Genomic DNA, 19,557 nt, shown 5'->3' on the forward strand with positions numbered 1-19,557 from the left:
ATACATAATCCTATTGCAAAGTGCATTAAAAAAAACCTTCAATTCTACTTACCCAAATGATCAGGAAGGACCGAGACAAGCCCCCAAAATGTAAGGATAATAAAATGTAAGGATGGTCGCACCCCCACAATATTAGGTTGGAGGGGTTATGTTTGACACAGCCTTACAATCCGCGGTCCCGAGTTCAATACCTTCACAGAAGTTTCATTAGGGATAGAATCAAATAAGAAGCACAGCCAGAGGTGATTATATAAAGAATATATTATAGAAATAGTCTTACAGAAAAGCAATATTTATAATCATTACAATTAAGCATTACAATTAAATAGAGAGCATAGCAGTTTCCCTGCCTTACAGAGTTCAGAGGCAAAGAGGGACATAGAAGCTTGCAGTTCTAGGAAGAGCCAGAGAGAGAGAAAAGGGGGATGGTCTAAGTTTCGTGTTCCATAGATAAAGGGAAGGATAGACAGAGAGAGGGAGAGCCAAGACAGAACCAGAGTGCCAAGCAAAGAGCCAAGAGATAGCTAGATAGAAAGAGAGAGAGAGGGCCAAGACCCCTCTCCTGATAGCTTGATAGAAAAAGAGAGATATTGATAGAGCAGAGAGCAGGCTTTTATACCTTGGAATCTTATTCTGAATAGAGAAAATATTGTATCTCCCAGTATCTTTCTGTTTAGAACTTGCAAACTGTTTGAGACAATGGTCAATTTAATTGACAAAGGAGAGTGTGATATCTACAAGCATGGTGATGGGATTAGCCTCTGGCTTCTTTGTCCCATTCAAGCAGGCCATTGTCCTAAGCACCCTCTTAATCAGACATTAACACCTTTTAGCTAGTCATGATTCAATCAGGGAAACTTAAAACAGTTTCCCTGCACTAAGGGTCTATCTGCCTTCCCATGCCAGAGTCAGATTGATATAATTTCCCATAGGCCTCTAGGCTGACAACCATTAGCTTACTATTTGCAAAGGACTAAATCACACAGATCATCCCCACAACTTTTTGTCTCTTTTGGCCCTAACAAGTTGGGGCATCCTGTTTCCAAGAGAACGATTTCCAATTGGTTGGCTGCGTGCATCTCGTTCTGTTATGCTCAGGCTGGGCTGCATCTGGGGAGTCAAGTCACAGCCCATAAAGTTCAAGCTATGGCAGCTTCAGTAGCTTTTCTCCGCTCTACCCTTATTGATGAGATTTGTAAAGCTGCTATTTGGTCCTCGGTTTATACTTTCACCTCTCATTACTGTCTGGAATCTTTTTCCAGACGGGATGGGCACTTCAGCCAAGCAGTATTGCAAAATTTGTTTTCCTAAAGGCCAACCTTCCCACCATCCCATTCTCGTTAGCTTGGAGGTCACCCACATGTGAGAATATGCTGCCTGCTTGTCCGGGGATAAAGCAGGCAGATATTCTCACAACCCATTCACCTCCCCTGGTTAGATTCTTAGCTGGCTTTACTGAACTGAGGAACCACATGCCTACGTCTGGCAGGAAGGCACTCGCACATGAGCAGTGCGGTCAGTCACAAACTTTCTAAAGTTCTTAGTGTAGATGCACTTTTGCAGCTGTCCGTACCGGGGCTCCGTGGATGACGTCACCCACATGTGAGAATATCTGCCTGCTGTCCCTGGATAACACCTGTTATGGTAAGTAACTGTGCTTAATGAACCTTTTAAATGCTTGATTGAGGGGTACAGCTAGGAAGAGCACTGGTCACAGGTAAGTGATGACCCAAACTTAGTAGTAAAACTCAGTGATACTTTTCATGTAACTGTGTACACTTAGAATCATTGTTTGCTTTACCTTAGTTTTGTAAATAAATAGGCCAAATCAGAGCACATTGTGGCATCAATGAGCTTCCCTGCATATAAATGGAAATATAACAACATGGCACAGTAGTCAGCTCTTCCTAAGGAGAAAGGGAGTTGAACTCTTAGGGATATCAGGACACATTGTTTTTTTAAACAAGGATTTTGAAAGCTGATTTACAATTGGTTAGTTCGGTAGTCATAACAATATACAAATTTTTTTTACCTAAGAAGCAAACTTTTATGAAGCCTCTTTTGGCTTTTTTATTGCTAGCCATGGCGGTATTAGCTCTGATGCTCATAGGAATTCTATGACCTTCGGAGCTTTTACTGTCTTGGCCGGCAATAAAAAAGCCTAGCATGGCTTCATAAAAGGAGGTGGTGAGGGGTAAATTAAATGAGTTCGCAAATTTTTTTAAGGAGTGGGAAAGGGGAGATTAATCTAAGAAACTTCTCTTTACCATTTTATCTTGTGGTTGGAAGTTACTAAAAGAAATGTGTCATTTCCATTTTATTTTGTATTTTATCTGATGTTTTTCTTTTAGGGGATATTTCCATCCAGCTATGTTCACTTGAAAAACGCTTCTGTTAAGAACAAAGGGTAGGTGATATAGATGTTTACAACTTTTATTAGACCATAAAACACTTCCAGGATATGCTTTGCATTATTATATTGGGGCCATGGCAGTAAATTTGGAGACCAAAATAAGGGGCTCATTAAAAAAAAAAATCCAAAAAGTGGCATAAAGGGACAGATGGATGTTTTTCTCACCAAATCCTTCCAATTCACTATTTTCAAAATACATTTTGTAAACAGATTTCTATGGTGGTTGTCTGCAGTGCATCTAAATCTCAGGGGGGTTGTAAGAGCACTAGGGAGGGCTTAGGATTTTCTGCAATGATTGAACATTTTAGAAAATGTCCAGTGCACAATTTGGATGTTTGGGGCTAGACCTGTTTTAAGTTTATTCAAGTTTATTATTCAAGTTTTAAGTTTTAAGTTATTAAGTTTATTCAAGTTTATTATTCAAGTTTATTATTCAAGTTTATTATTCAAGTTTATTATTAGGATTTTATATACCGCCTATCAAGGTTATCTAAGCGGTTTTTACAATCAGGTACTCAAACATTTTCCCTCTCTGTCCCGGTGGGCTCACAATCTATCTAACGTACCTGGGGCTATGGAGGATTAAGTGACTTGCCCAGGGTCACAACAACAAACATGTACCAAAAAGGTGCAAATATTGACTAGATGGCCACTGGAAGGATTAAGGCATGACCTCCCACACTTCCCCAATGGTCACTGACCTCTTCCCCCCCCCAAAAAAAAAATAAAAAAATTATATATATATATATATAAATGAAACCATACATACCTGTCTGTATGACAGCTTCAGATGTTGTGGGCAGTCCTATTAAAGCAGCAAGCAAGTTCCTGGAGTAGCCTAGTGTGCGGAGTAGTGAACTATAGAGATGGGCCCATATCCCACGCCAACACTTATAGTGAAATATGTGAGCCTTCCAAAATCCATCCAAATCCCACTGTACCAACATATAGGTGACATCTGCAGGCATAAGGTCTGTTGGTGTGATGGACAGTAAGTTTTGGGTGGGTTTTGGAGGGCTCATACAATATAAGGGGATTATAGTGAGATGTGTATCTGGGACCTCTTATGTGAAATTCACTGAAGTATCCCCTAGAGTGCCCCACTGCTCTACTGGGGATGTCTGTGTGGCCAGTCTATTAAAAATGCTGGCTCTTCCTACATCCCAATGGCTTGATAAGTGCAATTTTCTTTTGGATTTTCTTTTTGAAAATGGTTCAAAAAAATAGATGCACTGTGCACAAACACATCTGAGAAATGGTTATTTTCAAAACAAACATCTAAACTTGGATTTAGACATCATATCGAAAATGCATCTCCACATCACATAGTCAGTAAATAATATAGTACTCCCCCGAAATTCGCGGGGGGTTAGGTTCTCAGAGTGACTGCGAAAAGTGAAAAACCGTGAAAAATGGATGTGGTACAAAAATGCCCTCCCTGCTCTGTTTTTGGCTGCTGCCATTGGTCGCCATCTGCTGGAAGGCTCCATCATGCGTGCACGCTCTACCGCTGCAACTGCCACCGATCTCCTCTCTCTCTCTCCCCCCTCACCAATCTCCCTCACAGTGGCCGTGCTGGAAGTAATAGGTGCCGCTGCAGCAGCAGACGGGCCAGATTCCATGGCGTGAGGGGTGATTGTGTGTGGGGGGGGGGGGCGGGGAAGATGAGCACCAGGTGCTGGGAACCGTGTCTACTGAGTCGCCTCTCACATGGACGCAAGCTGCTGCTTCTCTCACGTGTCCTTCATCTGAGCCGATGCTTTTCAAATGCAGCAGGAGGAAGAAGAAAAAAACCTGCGAATGACTGAGGCCGCGAATGCTGAACCACGAATTCGCAGGGGAGTACTGTACATGCTAAAATAATACAGTGAAAAAGAAATTGATACAGTGGCAGAAATTTTCTTTTTTCATGCATGCTCTGCTATTTTCTTACTATAACAGTCTACAGCAGTAGTTCCTAAACCTGTTCCTGGAGGCACCCCAGCCAGTCAGGTATTCAGGACTGGCTGGGAACAATTTTAGGAACCACTGGTCTACGGTAGAGGTACACAAAAGAGGTATAACTGAGTGTCCGATATTCAGACTATGGGAGGGAGGCCGCATACTCACATAGTTGGCACTGACCCCAGATATTCAATGCCAGGCTGTTTCTGTTGACCGGCATTGAATATCTAGGGGTTTGGGGCTGGCATTAACTTAACTGGCTAAGCCAATATTTAGCGCTGGCTGGTTAAGTTAGTAGCAACCAAAGATAGGCCTACTATTTACATGTCCCGATTTGGCCATTAAACTTGGATGGTCAGTGCTCACTATTGTCCAATATTGCACAATATAGCTGGTTAACGTTTAGGTACTATCGCTGGATATTCAGTGGAGATAACCAGTTATCTTGTGCTGAATATTCACAGTTAGCTAGTTAAACACTAAGTGGTCAACTGTTGTTTCTGGACTGTTAAATAGCTTTAAATATTAGTTAGTGAGTTTCTATGCTTTGTTTTAAGCTGATTTATACTGTACTATAGGCAGGAATAGTCTTTTTTTTTTCTTGCGAGATATGTACATGCTGAAAGAAACAAATATTTAATGTAGCCTATTTGTATAATAAAACAGAATCTTGTGTTGTGCACATAATATGTACAAGGGTCCAATTTTGTTGTGTGTAATTTAATTTTGTTTTATATGTCATAGACAGTTTGAAATGATAATCCCGACAGAAGATTCTGTAATCACAGAGATGACGGCAACATTAAGAGACTGGGGTACAATGTGGAAACAGCTCTATGTGGTAAAATCCATATTGGCTTCTTCATTATGCTTTTCAATGCTTCAAAATATTTATAGCATGCAGCCTTGCAAAATTATAGTAAACTCACTTTAAGGATATTTATGAAAACCTTCAAAATGAAAATGATTGAAAATGATTTCTTATGACATTCTTGTAACTCTTATGACATCTCTTATGCTATGTCACAATTCTTGTAACCTCCTGAAAACTCTTATGTAATCCGCCTTGAACTGCAAGGTATTGGCGGAATAGAAATCACCAATGTAATGAAAGATGTAGAATAGAGGAGATTGCATAATACTTCTACTATCTTTAAATATTTGGATTTTAAAACATTGAAAGGGGGGAGGGTCTTTATTCAAAACAATTTAACCAGGTAAGAGAAGTTTGTGCCCAGTTAAATTGTTCTGGCCAACCCAAGCACTTTCAGAAGCTTTTAACCAGAGAGTGTTGCTGAATATTAGTCCTCCCCATTGAGGCATTCACTGGTTAGTGCTGAAATGATCTGGGGCCAGAGTGGGAGCAAAGCTGAAAGTTATTTATACATTGCAGATATTCCGTGCAAGTGTCTATGTTCAAACAGTAGTCCTGACTTGCCCAGAGAGTTATCCAGTTACCAACACTGAATATCAGCTGTATCTGGATAACTTATGAGTGCCACCAAACACTGAGATTTTTTTTATGTAGGCCCTGAGAGCAGGACCACAGAAGACAAAGGCATGGTAGACCCTGACTGATTTTCAGAGGATTGTGTTCATAAGGAGCTAGCTAAACTGAAGGTGGACAAAGCAATGGGGTCAGTTGGTGTACATCTGAGGATACTGAAGGAACTTACAGAAGTTCTGGTGGTTCCGCTGGCTGACCTTTTCAATGCTTCTCTAGAATCAGGAGTAGTACCGGAGGACAGGAGAAGGACAGAAGATGTAGGGAACTACAGGCCGGTAAGTGTGACTGTGGTAAGTAAATTAATGGTAATGCTTTTAAAACAGAGAATAGTGATGTTTCTGGATTACCCTGGATTACAGGATCAGGGGCAACACTAGAGGTAGCAGGTCTTTTTTAGACAAATCTGATCAATTTCTTTGACTGGATGACCTGAGAATTGGATAAAGGGAGTGTGCTAGATGTGGTGTATTTAGATTTTAGCAAAGCCTTTGACAGTGTTCCACACAGACGTCTAATAAATAAACTGAGCGCCCTTAGGATGGGCCCAAAAGTGATGGACTGGGTCAGGAACTGGTTGAGTGGAAGGCGACAGAGGGTACTGGTCAATGGAGATCTCACTGAGGAAAGAGGCTTTATCAGTGGTGTGCCTGTTCTTTTTAACAATTATGTAAAAAATATTGCTGAAAAGCTGTCAGGTAATATTTGCCTCTTTGTGGATGATACCAAAATCTGTAATAGTGTAGACATGCCTGATGGTGTAAATAACATGAGGAAGGACCTAACGAAGCTTGAAGAATAGTCTGAAATTTGGCAGCTAAGAAATGTAAGGTCATGCATTTGGGCTGCAAAAACCTGAGAGAACAGTGCAGTTTAGGAGATGAAGAACTTTTGTGCATGAAAGGGGAGCGGGACCTGGGAGTCATAGTGTGTGATGATCTTAAGGTGGCCAAACAGGTTGAAAAGGTGACAGCAAAATCTAGAAGGATACTAGGGTGCATAGGGAGAGGTATGGCCAATAGGAAAAAGGAGGTATTGATGCCCCTGTGACTCTGGTGAGACCTTATTTAGAATATTGTGTACAATTCTGGAGACCGCATCTTCAAAACAGGATGGAGTCAGTTCAGAGGAAGGCTACTAAAATGGTGTGTGGTCTTCGTCATAGGGTGTTTGGGTACAGACTTAAAGATCTCAATATGTATACTTTGGAGGAAAGGTGAGAGAGAGGGTACATAATAGTCGTTTAAATACCTACATGGCATAAATGCACATGAGGCGAGTCTCTTTCATTTGAAAGGATGCTCCAGACTGAGAGGTCATAGGATGAAGTTAAAAGGTGATCAGCTTAGTAGTAAGAAAATACTTTCTTACAGAAAGGATAGTAGATGCATGATATATGCTCCCGGTAGAGACAGTGGAGACAAAGACTTTGTCTGAATTTAAGAAAGTGTGGGACAGGCATCTGGGATCTCTTAGGGAGATGAGGAGATAGTGAATGCTGTGGATAGGCAGACTGGATGGGCCATTTGGCCTTTATCTGCCATCATATTTCTGTGTTTCTAATTAGAACTGTTATTATTTTGGGAGAAAAAAACCTCAGCGATCTTTAAAATGAACCTGAACTTTGATAGTTTTCATTTTAGCAGGTCAAATCTCTATCATTGGTTTAAAAAAATCCCAAGTATAATTTATTAATGACTATTTTCAAAAAGTGCTTCTCTGTGAACTAACTGTGAACAGGCAACGATGTCACATGGAAGACCATGGAGGGGCATAATCAAAACATACATCTAAGTCTGATTGGGACATATAGCACTAGACGCCCAAAGTTGGCAGTGGGAAAATGCCCATCCTCGAAAATATTTCTCATATATATACATGTCTTTTAGGTCATCCAAGTGCCGACTTGGATAAGCTTTTAGACGTGTTTAAGTTTTGATTATGAGCCCCCTAGTACTTATCTCTCACCTGACGGGGTCACTGTTTTCACTTCCTCGGCAGAGCTTCATCAGGGGTCATGTGCTACAATATTCCTTCAAAAGAAAATTTTAAGAAAAAGCAAAAAAATGTTAACATTCCTCAGTGTTTTCTTCAGCCGGCAGAGCAAAGAGAAAGGGAACCACCATCTTCCCTCCCTGCCCTGCCGACCTGGTTTCAAAACTGAGGCTCAGGTTTCAAAACTGGGCCACAAACTAAGATCCTGTAAATGTGCCTTGGATCCATTTCCTTCATACCTATATGAGAAAATTCCCACTCAGGCTATTTAATCTCTTATCAGACTTATAAATTCTGCCTTACTATCAGGTCTATTTACTGCAGAGATGGGCCACATTGCCCTGACCCCACTACTGAAAAAAAATGATCTAGACCCATCCTCACCGTCCAGTTATCGACCCATAGTGAATATTCCTCTCCTGACCAAAATGTTGAGTCTATTATATCTGCTCAGCTGTCATCATACTTAGAGAGATTCTCCATTCTTCTACCTTGCCAATATGGTTTCAGACTTCAGCACCGAATCTCTATTGGTCTCACTAATTTCAAAGGTTCAGCAACTACATTCACGTAACAAGTTTGCAATCCTATTACAATTTGATCTATCTGCGGCCTGTGACGTCGTTCACCACGACATCTTGATCTACCAACTTTCTGAGATAGGCATTGATTCTACAGTCTTTGACTGGTTCTCGAAATTCCTACAACCTCGCTCATAAACTGTTAATATGAATGGCACCATGTCATCCTCTTGGAAGCCTCTATGCGGAGTCCCACAGGGATCACCTCTTTCCCCTATCCTCTCCAACATCTAATGTCTACTTTAAAACTTATCCATCTATCTCCCTTTGAAACATTATACACATATGCAGATGACATCTTGGTCCTTCTTGAGATAGATTTGAATCTCTCAAACCTCGTTGAAAATATAATAGCATGCATAATGAAACTTCAATCTTGGCCCCTTACTGTGCAAATGAAGCTGAATGAGTCCAAAACCAAACTACTGTGGCTTGGCCCTAAACTAGATCAACTACCTTCATCCATTTCATTGCCATCTGGATCTTCACTGTAGATTGAATTCTCAAGTAAAGTTCTGGGTGTCATTATATACTCAAAACTTTCATTCAATGACCATCTTAATTCTCTGGTAAAAAAAATGCTTCTTTAGTCTCCATATGCTGAGGAAAGTGAGATCCTGCTTCCACCAACAACATTTTGCTGTCCTCGTACAATCAATCATTCTTTCGAGGTTGGATTATTGTAATTTGGTCTATCTAAGTCTAGCCAAGAAAAGTCTTCAAAGACTTCAACAGATCCATAATACTGCAGCTAGGTTGATCTTTGCAAAAAGCAAATATGATCATGTTTCCCCGCTTTTGTTAAAACTTTACTGGCTCCCAATAATCTCTAGGGTTTACTTTAAATGTGCCTGCCTAACATTTAAGATCTTGCATGGCACTCTTTCACCTTTAATTTCTTTATCCTGGAACTCTGTGAGACCTGATATTACCAGATCTATCCAAAAGCTTAAATTATCTTTCTCCTCGTTAAAAGGCGTTATCTATATTGGAAAATTAGGGAAATCTCTCCCTTAAAATTACGGAGCTTTGGAATAACTTTCCTGTCCAGCTGCGTAATTTGGGCTCTTTCCAATTATTTTGAAAATATCTGAAAACTTGGCTATTTTCAAAAATGTAAATTCTGCTGCTCTCTATATAACCACTAATTCGTATTATATTTTCCTTTCTTAAACTCTTGTAAACCGTGTTGAGCTCTATACTTAGAGAAGATGTGGTATATAAGCTTAAGGTTTAGTTTAGTTTTAAACTTCAACTCATGGAATATATACCTTAAAGTGATGTGAACTCTATTAAAATGGCGTCACTGATGTTAGACATTTTGGCCCTGATTCTCCAAAGTGCATCCCGATTTTAGGCGTCCTACAGCTGTCTAATCAGCCAATTGGGATGCACGTTTTTAAAAAAAAAAATGCTCCCCAGGCAAGCCTGAAGGCGCCTCCGGGAGCCTAGGGAGACCCGCAAGATGCCTAAGCTAGTCTAAGGGCCTTAGGCGGGCCTTAGGCTGAACCTAGGCGGCCCTACGCGTCTCCCTAGTAGAGGAGAAGCTTAAAATGTAGGCCAGCAAAATGCTGGCCTACATTGTAAGTAGACGCGGCCGCTATACTTATCGCGGCAAGGGATCTCTCTGCCGCTATAAGTATAGCGGGCCGCGGCCCCCTGACCAGGAGAGTGCCCAAACCCTCAGCCCGAAGACACCCCCCGACACTACCGACCGCCCCCCGACACTACTGACCGCCCCCCCCCGACAATATCGATAGCTGGCAGGAGGGTGCCCAATCTCTCCTGCCCGAAGACGCACCTCCCCACTACTGACCGCCCCCCCCGACACTATCGACCGCCCCCCCGACACTATCGACCGCCCCCCCGACATTACCGATCTCCCCCCCCTGACAATATTGATAACTGGCAGGAGGGTGCCCAATCCCTCCTGCCCGAAGACGCACCCCCCCCCCGGCGCTAACCCCCACTCCACCAAACCTGTTCTTAGATGGGTCTTGCACGTCTTGAGCCGGCAGGCACGCCTCGTCAAAATGAAGCGGGCCCGCCCCTTCCCGGCCCATCCCGCCGAAGCCTAAGGCCTGGTTGGCCCAGGCTCTAGAAGCCTGGACCAATCAGGCCCGCCCATCCCCACTTAATCAGGCCTTAGATTAAGTGGGGATGGGCGGACCCGCTATGCCTAAGGCCTGATTGGTCCAGGCTTCTAGAGCCTGGGCCAATCAGGCCTTAGGCTTCGGCGGGATGGGCCGGGAAGGGGCGGGCCCGCTTCATTTCGACGAGGCGTGCCTGCCGGCTCAAGACGTGCAAGACCCTTCCAAGAACAGGTTTGGTTGAGTGGGGGTTAGCGCCGGGGGGGGTTGCGTCTTCGGGCAGGAGGGATTGGGCACCCTCCTGCCAGCTATCGATATTGTCGGGGGGGGGATCGGTAATGTCGGGAGGGGGGGCGGTCGGTAGTGTCGGGGGGGGGTGCGTCTTCGGGCAGAGGGTTTGGGCACCCTCCTGGTCAGGGGGCCGCGGCCCGCTATACTTATAGCGGCAGAGATCCCTTGCAATAAGTGTAGCGGGCCGTGTCTAATCTAACCCGTTTCTCTAACCCGCGTCTGTAACATGGACGCCGGTTACAGAATCAGGGCCTAGGTGTCTTGCGGGCCTCGCCTTCAATATAGGCGGCCTGCCTGGGGAGCATTGTTTTTAAAAAATGTGCATCCCGATTGGCTGATTAGACAGCTGTAGGACACCTACAGCAGCCTAAAATCGGGACGCACTTTTAGAGAATCAGGCCCTTTAAGCTTATTTAAGCAATAGTTGGACTCCACTTCATCTTGAAGTACCAATCAATAATATCTTATTCTCATATTATAAATTTTAATAAGCTATATACCTCAAATGTTTTATGTAAACACACCAAAATGACTCCTTTCTCTTTAACACCAAAATACAATCTCTCTTCTTTTTATCAACAACTTTAATAACAAAATATCTCAAATCCATGCAGTGTTGAACTAATGGCTCTTTAAGATGTTTCTTCAAAGATTAGACTAGTGCTCTGCAATATGCTTTCTTAATTCACTGGATGTCAAACTGACATAAAGGTTACTCCAGGGACATTTAATCATATATACAACACAATTGTTTTGACAATTGCTAAAATGCCTCAATGCATACATTTTGCCATCAAATGGATTGACAATTTATTTAATCTGCAGGGTAATAGAACAAATTACACAACTACTGCATTTAAAATATCCACTGATAAGACGGTTTAATTTTGCCTTTACAATCCAGTAAATCAGGAGCATTTTGATTTTTGTTTGGGTTAACCATCATTGCACCAGTTTGCTTGCAGTTTTGTACTGTATATTTGAATTATACCCAGATATCCGGGACTTCACACATCCAGGTCAAGACATGAAGAATGCCCATGCTATTTTAGAAGAGGCTCTGCCAAATATAGATGCCCTTGTATGATAGGTACAGTATAGCAATTTAAAGACCCTCCAAGTATAGAAGAAGTGATGTTTAGAAAGCCTCACATGAGAATAACAAAGATAGAACTCCCCCCACTCAAACAGATATAGGAGCAGTTTTCTAAATTTGCTGTTTCCTCTGTAAAAGGCCTCAGTCATTAATAGCCCTGAAAGCATGTGTTTCCCCCTCTGGCCACAGCTTCCCTTCTGCCTTGAAAATCAGTTTAAAACATTGTTTATGGTAAATGGCATTTTTCACTTAGCTTGGGCACCTACTGATACAAAAAACCCAGTGCCATTTATAGAATCCTCGCCATAATGTTTTTGCTTCCACTATATAACCTGAAAGTCAGTTTCTTTTGTTCATCATCCTTCCTATAGAGAAATTGTGCTACATTTATAAACAACTACTGACGTAATTACAAAATCATATTTGCAGTTATATATGCTGTAGTCTTTCTAATGCAAGGCCTACTTATTGTCCATTCTCACTTGCTATGGTCAGAGTACTACCTACTGGCCCTAGAGGCTTGTTACTTCTCTCCCTCCAAACTTTTGGCCTACTGCTCTCCTCCTAGACCCCTTCAACTATAGGTCAGTGTGACAGGATGAAGTTCCCTTTCACGCGGCAGAGTGAAATCCCCGACGGACAAGGCCAAGCAGCCTGTTTAGAGTGCTGCCGGCCCGACGCTGCTTCAGATGTAGGTAGGGCTCACTCGCAGTTGGCGGGGAGAGAAGGATGGAGGGTCAGCAGGGGTTCGGCTTTGCGGGGGAAATGGGTGGGTTGAACAGGTCCTGGTGAATCCCGGACTAGGGCTTATTTTTGAGGTAGGGCTTATGTTATGATGCTAGGGCTTATTTTTGGGGTAGGTCTTATTTTCGGGGAAATACAGTACACTTCTCCCTCTGTATTTGTGGTCTCAGCATTTGCGGTTTCGATTATTCATGGATTTTAGCTTGCTGGCTCCCCCCCCCAAATTACATCAGCTTGCATAGAAAAATCGCTGATTCCAAGCTTTTACAGAGAAAATCGCTGATTCCCAGCACTTTCTTCACCGTGTTTTGCCTCTCCTTCAGAAACAGACCAGGTCTCCCACCATGTTATTCACGGTTTCACTATATTCACGATGATTTTTAATAGAAAACAGCGAATAACATATAAAAAAGTTATTCACGGTTTTTCTGTATTTGCGGTTCTGTTAATCCCCTATCACAGCGAATACGGAGGGAGAAGTGTACTACTGTTGGTTGGTACTTTATTGGTGATGCCTTTCTCTTAATGTAAAAGGCTTAAATTCCCTGCTTAAGTCTCACCACCTATTCCGGGACTTGTTGAGGTCACGTATTTATTTAGCCTTTCTTCAGGAAACCGATTTATTACCATATCACGAGTGCTATTGTAGACATACTAACTTACCCCATCTACATTTTGTATCTAACCAACAGACAAAGAAGACTTTGAGGGGGGGGGGTATTGATAGCCCTGTCGCAGGATTTTCCATGGCAGGTCCTGCCTCCCCTTTTTCCATTATCCTGGAACTCCTCTAATCCCAACACCACCAGATCCACTCAAAAATTCAAACTATCCTTCCCCTCTTTAAAAGGCATATCCCATGTAGGAAAATTAGGGACTTCCCTCTTCTTCAGGATCACCGAACTCTGGAACAGCTTTACTACCCCGCTTCGGAGCCTGACCTCCCTCCAACTCTTCCGAAAACATTTGAAAACTTGGGTTTTCTCTAAAATGCAATGACCCCTCCCTATCGATATACAAAGTCCCTCTAAACTTCTCTCTCTAAGTCCTTCTACTTTTCATTGTAGTTCCTTTCTATACCAACTCCTGTAAACCGTGCCGAGCTCTGCTTCTGTGGAGATGATGCGGTATACAAACTTAAGGTTTAGTTTAGTTTAGTTTAGTACTTAGAGATAAAGAGGGAAGATATTTACTCCTCAAAGTGGCGCTCAGCCCCAAACTCTCACACTGTTCAATGTTTATTTCCCTAATGAGGGTCACATTTCTTTTCTTGATTTTCTGACACAGCTTCTTCTCCAACATGTGGAGAGTTACCTGCTTCTGGGAGGGGACTTCAATTTAATACTGCACCCAGCTTAAGATAGCTCGGCCGCACACACTACTTATGGAACTTCGGTTAGGGGTGCCCCTGGCAAATTTTTGAAGAAGTGGAATTTATTTGATTTATGGAGGGAATTACACCCTCAGGCAAGGGATTATACTTTCTATTTTGCAGTCCACAAAATATTTTCACAGATAGACTACTGGTGTGGGGACTCCCGCGTTTTCAGTATGATGGAAGATGCAGAGATATTACTTCGCTCCTGGCCTTATCACTCCCCTCTAACTCTGGAGTTTGGTCTTCCGCAGTTTAATCGAAGAGCTTTCAATGTCATCTTAATGATGCCCTATTGATGATCCCTCAACACACTGAGCAAATTGAGAAAAACAAGAAAAACACTCAGCAAACTTTTGACTCGCAAACCGAGTGTTGAGTCGATTTGCGAGCACCCCCCCCCCCGATAACCGGCATTGCTTCCCCCCCCCCGCTCGCAAAGGCCCCCTCGCTCCAACCGGCCCCCTCGCACAACTTAAACGTACCCCCCCCCCCCTCTAGCGCAGGCACAGATCGTGTGCCTAGAAGATCTTCCGGCTTCTGCCTGCCTGCCTTGAGCATGCATTTGCGCATGCTCAAGGACTTCTAATTCTCCCTCTCGCCGAGATTCTCGCTTTGATAAACGAGCATTTTGGATTACGAGCATGCTCCTGGAACGGATTATGCTCGTAATCCAAGGTACCACTGTAATAACTTTATTCTTATATACCGCCAGACCATGGATGGTTCTAGGCGGTTCACAACAAGTAAGCTGAACATTCAAGAAATATAGAATTCATAAAAGTACATCAATTTCTTAAAAAGTGTAACAGTACATAATTATATTTTAAGAGATTAAGGAGCTTTGGTTACAAATTTGTCAAATATATAATAATAATAATAGGGCTAGCAGGTTGTTGGTGCACAAATTAAAACAGCAAGCAGAGTGCAATGCCATCCCGCTGGTTTATGAGCTGGATGGCACTTTGTGTATATCTATGGAATCTATTTGTGACATCTTTACAAAATATTATACTAATCTGTATACTCTGGATCATGCCTCCCCCGCCTCCCCTTAGAAGGTATTGAGCAATTTTTGGATACAGTTTCTTTACCCTCCTTGCAAGCCTCGGCAATGGATGACCTTTCTTGCCCTATGATTATGTATGTTTTCTTTGTAAACCGCTTAGGTCTTAGGTGGTGTAGAAATTTTTTAAAATAAATAAATAGAGCTGGATGAAATCCAGGAAGTTATAAAAGACCTGCCTCTGGGTAAGTCTCCCAGCGCAGATGGATTCTCCAACTGCTAGTATAAAAGATTTAGTTCACTTTTGGCTCCCCTGCTCCTTAGAGTATAAAATATCTGGGAGTCAATATCACTCGGCAGTTAGAAGATCTGTATACTGCAAATCTCCCATCTAAAACTCAAGAATTATTTATGATTCTGGATCAATGGGAAGGGCTGACAAGTTCTTGGACTGGCAGAATTCATGCCATTAAAATGATGCTCTTGCCAAAACTGCTGTTTTTATTTATGGCTCTCCCTACCCTAAATTGTTCTTTTGCCAATTTAAATGGAGGGCTCTGGCGATGTAATATCCTCGATGAACGGGTAGGATGGTGGTCCCAGATTTTTTCCTCTATAATAAAGCAGCACACATGCAGATTTTATATGACTGGTTGACTTTGACTCACTCATCTAAGCTTTGGATTTGGCTGGAACAGAGCTGGATTCCCTCCACACCATTATGGGCGGAACCCTGCTTACACACATCAATCCGAACTATTGCCCACTGATCCCCTTTGGCATTATAGAGCCCTTTGGATTTATGGGGAGCAATTAGAACTCAATTTTTCCTGGATAGAAAATATTTTCAACAAACCTCTTTAGGTTATTTGCCAGAGTTCCAACTAGCATATACTGATAATTCTTTATGGGATGAGGTAATCGAGGGCTCTATACCATAGGACAGCCCTGGGAGGAGGAGAGGGTAATTTTGTTCCAAACTTTACAGAATGAGTATTGTCTCCTAGTAAGGGCAAGAAAGGTCATCCATTGCCGAGGCTTGCAAGGAGGGTAAAGAAACTGTATCCAAAAATTGCTCAATATCTTTTAAGGGAAGGCGGGGGAGGTATGATCCATAGTATACTGATTTGTATAATATTTTGTAAAGATGTCACAAATAGATTCCATAGATATACACAAAGTGCCATCCAGCTCTTTCCGATACACACAGATATGTACATTTGTGACCCGCCATGCAACTGATGATTTGACTCTGGCTGAAACAAATTTAGAAAAAGCATTACATAAGGGGCACAGTAAGGGAGTGGTATCCAGGATATATTTGGCCTTGGTGAACTACACTGATCCAATCTCTACATACAAACAGCGTTAGGAGAAGGAACTTCAGATCACTTTCACAGCCCAGCAATGGGATCGAAGCCTTTCTTCTTTGCTTAATGTATCTGTAGATAGCACTCTTAAGAGAAAATGGGCATAAGATGTTGTTCCGTTGGTATTATACACTGGTCAGTCTCCGAGCCTGGTTCTACCTGGGCGATGGAGTCTGTTGGCAAAACTGTGGTGACCAGGGTGATATATTCCATATTTAGTGGACTTGTCCAAAAATTAGTGGGTTTTGGAACCCAGTATATGCTTTGGTTCAGCAGATTACAGGAGAGCTGTTCCCTGAGTGGGCGGAGCACTGTCTTTTTCATGTACGCCTGCCTGGGGTTCATCCTATGGTCCATCGGTTGGCTTCCCCTATTTTTGTGGCGGCTAGGCTGGTCTTGGCCAGAGTGTGAAGAACGCCTTCACCCCATCCATGACAGCAGTACTCCACAAATTAGATTTTATCTTTCTGATGACCAAATTAACTGTATTGTGACTTGTGGCCTTTTATAAAATTTGGGACCCATACATCTCCTGGAAGGACGCTCAATGGCACCCTTATTTGTTAATTTTACAGGTTTCCACTGATATATATTTGCTGTTGGATTTGTAGAACCTAAATGAACCCCTAAGGGTGGGTGGAGGGGTGGGGTGGGGGATGGGGGATGGGTTTTCTTTGTATATTACTGAATGGTATAAGTAAACTTCATTCTGGTTTGTTATTTGGTGGTTTGTACTTCATCCTCTTTATTGGATAGCATGATATGTATGTTGTACATTGCTTTGTATTTTCTAAAACTCAATAAAGAAATTTTTTTATGGTGCATCTTGCAGAAAAATGTAAAGTCAAAAAAGTAATGTTTCAGTGCTCCCTTTGTATGAAGGCACACCCTCAGCCTTGGCCACCACTGATATATGGACTTGTCAATGACGCTCTGCTTCAGCTCAGCCCAAACAGAGATGAAGCTCTTTAAGGTCGTCAATGTCAGATATCGCTGTCTGGTAGACATGTTCCTATATCAGCCCCCAGATCCGGTAGTCAACTGGGTTTAGATCTGGTGAATTCACAAGCCAGAGGTCTGGTCTAGAGAATGACATGGGGACAAATTTTTCTCTGTCCCTGCGGGAAATAATTTTCCCATCCTTACCCCATTCCTGCAAGCTCTGTCCTCATCTGTAGAAGCCTCAAACACTTAAAAATAATAAGTTTTGAGACTTGTGCAGTTAAGGTAGAGCTTACAGGAATGGGGCAGGGACATGAACAGCAACAAAACTCACGGGGATGGGACAGGAACAAATTTGTCCCCGTGTCGTTCTCTAGTCTGGACCAATGAAGTCTGATGTAGAAGTTCTACGGCCTTTGCCCGATGTGCTGGAACATTGTCTTTCTTAGACCACAAACAGAAACAAAGGAGGAATCAAAATTACTGAGAGATAAGTTACACATCCTATATAATAAAAAGCTAGCCGCGCAAGAGCACTCAGACCTGCGTGATCTGTAATCCCTGATCCGTAGGTCCGTGGCCAGAGAGCGTATGCGGCGGACAGATCGGGAAAGCACAGCACAGCCGGCGACTCCCCCCCCTACCGCCCTCACTCACTGCCAAAACCACCACCTCCTCCTTCTCGCCGGCTCACCCTCTTTTAAATGAAGACAAATGCGCTGCACCGCGCTAACGCTGGCTTTGCTGTCTTCTGTCCACTGCGGCCACCCTCTCTGACTACTTCCTGTTTCCGCTAGGGTTGGCCGCAGTGCATAGAAGACGCCGAAGCCAGCTGTAGCCGCCGATCTCCGTTCCTCCGGGGAAGGGGGGGGGGGAGTCTGGGAGGAGAGGGATCGCGGCCACTCAGCGCCCCCACCGAGGAGCCCAGCAACTTTCCGGTGCCCGGGACCCAAGTCATTTGCCGCCCTCCCTCTTCCCTTACCGCGGGCCTGACTGGCGATTCAAGCAGCGTGTGCAGCAGTCTTCACACGCTGCTTCGGGCCCTTCTACTGCCCTGATTTACTCTGGCATGTCCGGAGCAAATCAGGGCAGTAGAAGGGCCCGAAGCAGCGTGTGAAGATTGCTGCACACGCTGCTTGAATCGCCATGTGTAGTCAGGCCCGCGGGAAGGGAAGGGGGGGGCGGCAAAGGACTCGGGACCGCGTTTGTAGTCGCTACTATGGGAAGGGAAAGGGGGTAGAGGAAACGCTAATGCTACTGCACAGGGAACTGGTGTGGGGGGAGGGAAATGGAAGGGGGAGGGAATGCTGCTTTGCACAGACAGACAGAGGGAGGAAGGGAGACAGAAAGACAAGAAGAAAGACACAGGGGCAGGTGCACAGGGAACTGGTGTGGGGGGAGGGAAATGGAGGGGGAGGGAATGCTGCTTCAGACAGACAGAGGGAGGAAGGGAGACAGAAAGAAAAGAAGAAAGATACAGGGGCAGGGAGATATACAGAAAGACAAACAGACAAAGGGGGCCAGGGACAGAGACAGACAGCGGGAGTCACATCAGGAGGGGTGCGGGATGCCGCAGAGGGAACTTTTCCAATGGGTGCAACTGGGCAGCTGTCGGGAGCCTCTGATCAGGGGCAGAGCAAGGTAAGTGTATCATAGGGATAAGAAGGAGGAGGGGGGAGAAAAAGGAAGGGACGCCTACTGCTGGACAGGGGGAGAAGGAAAGAGGTGCTGATGGACAGGGGGGGTGAAGAAAAAGGAACGGAGGCCTAATGTTGGACAGGGGGAGAAGGAAGGTGCTGCTGGACAGGGGGGAGGTAAAACAAAGGGAGAAGGGCTGCTGCTGCATAAGAAGAGCTGTAAAGGGGTGGTGGTGGACACAGGGGAGGGAAAAGGAAGGGAGAATGGACAGGGGGAGCAGGCAAGGGGTGGTGATGGACAGCCAAGGAAAAAGAAAGACAGAAAGAAAGAAAGCGGCTAAGGGGAGAGAGAGAGAAAGAAATAGAGACACACACACATATATTCTAGCACCCGTTAATGTAACGGGCTATAAGACTAGTATATTTAATAATACACTTGCAGGGGTAGGTTAATATAAAGGTAGCACCCAATTTCTTTGTCTCAATTCTCATTTGGTTAATTTTGTTACATCATGATATAGCCAAATTTTTTGACCACAAAATTGTGAAACAGAGCTTTTGAAAAATAA

The 19,557-nt window shown here is 43.5% G+C and overlaps 1 protein-coding gene across 5 annotated transcripts in view; it reads left to right on the top strand.

The window, feature by feature from the left end:
• The window catches only part of DOCK4 (dedicator of cytokinesis 4), a 650,492-nt gene that overhangs the window by 126,137 nt on the left and 504,798 nt on the right, over positions 1-19,557 (top strand). For 3 of the 5 annotated variants that reach the window (XM_033958349.1, XM_033958350.1, XM_033958353.1), the window contains exons 4-5: positions 2,352-2,407; positions 5,102-5,198. In XM_033958349.1, coding sequence (XP_033814240.1) covers positions 2,352-2,407; positions 5,102-5,198 — 153 coding nt within the window. The remainder of the gene's footprint in view (positions 1-2,351; positions 2,408-5,101; positions 5,199-19,557) is intronic. The other 2 variants (XM_033958351.1, XM_033958352.1) reach the window with 2 other exon arrangements.

The sequence above is a fragment of the Geotrypetes seraphini genome, chromosome 9 (genome assembly GCF_902459505.1).
Source record: "Geotrypetes seraphini chromosome 9, aGeoSer1.1, whole genome shotgun sequence".
Lineage (NCBI taxonomy): Eukaryota > Metazoa > Chordata > Amphibia > Gymnophiona > Dermophiidae > Geotrypetes > Geotrypetes seraphini.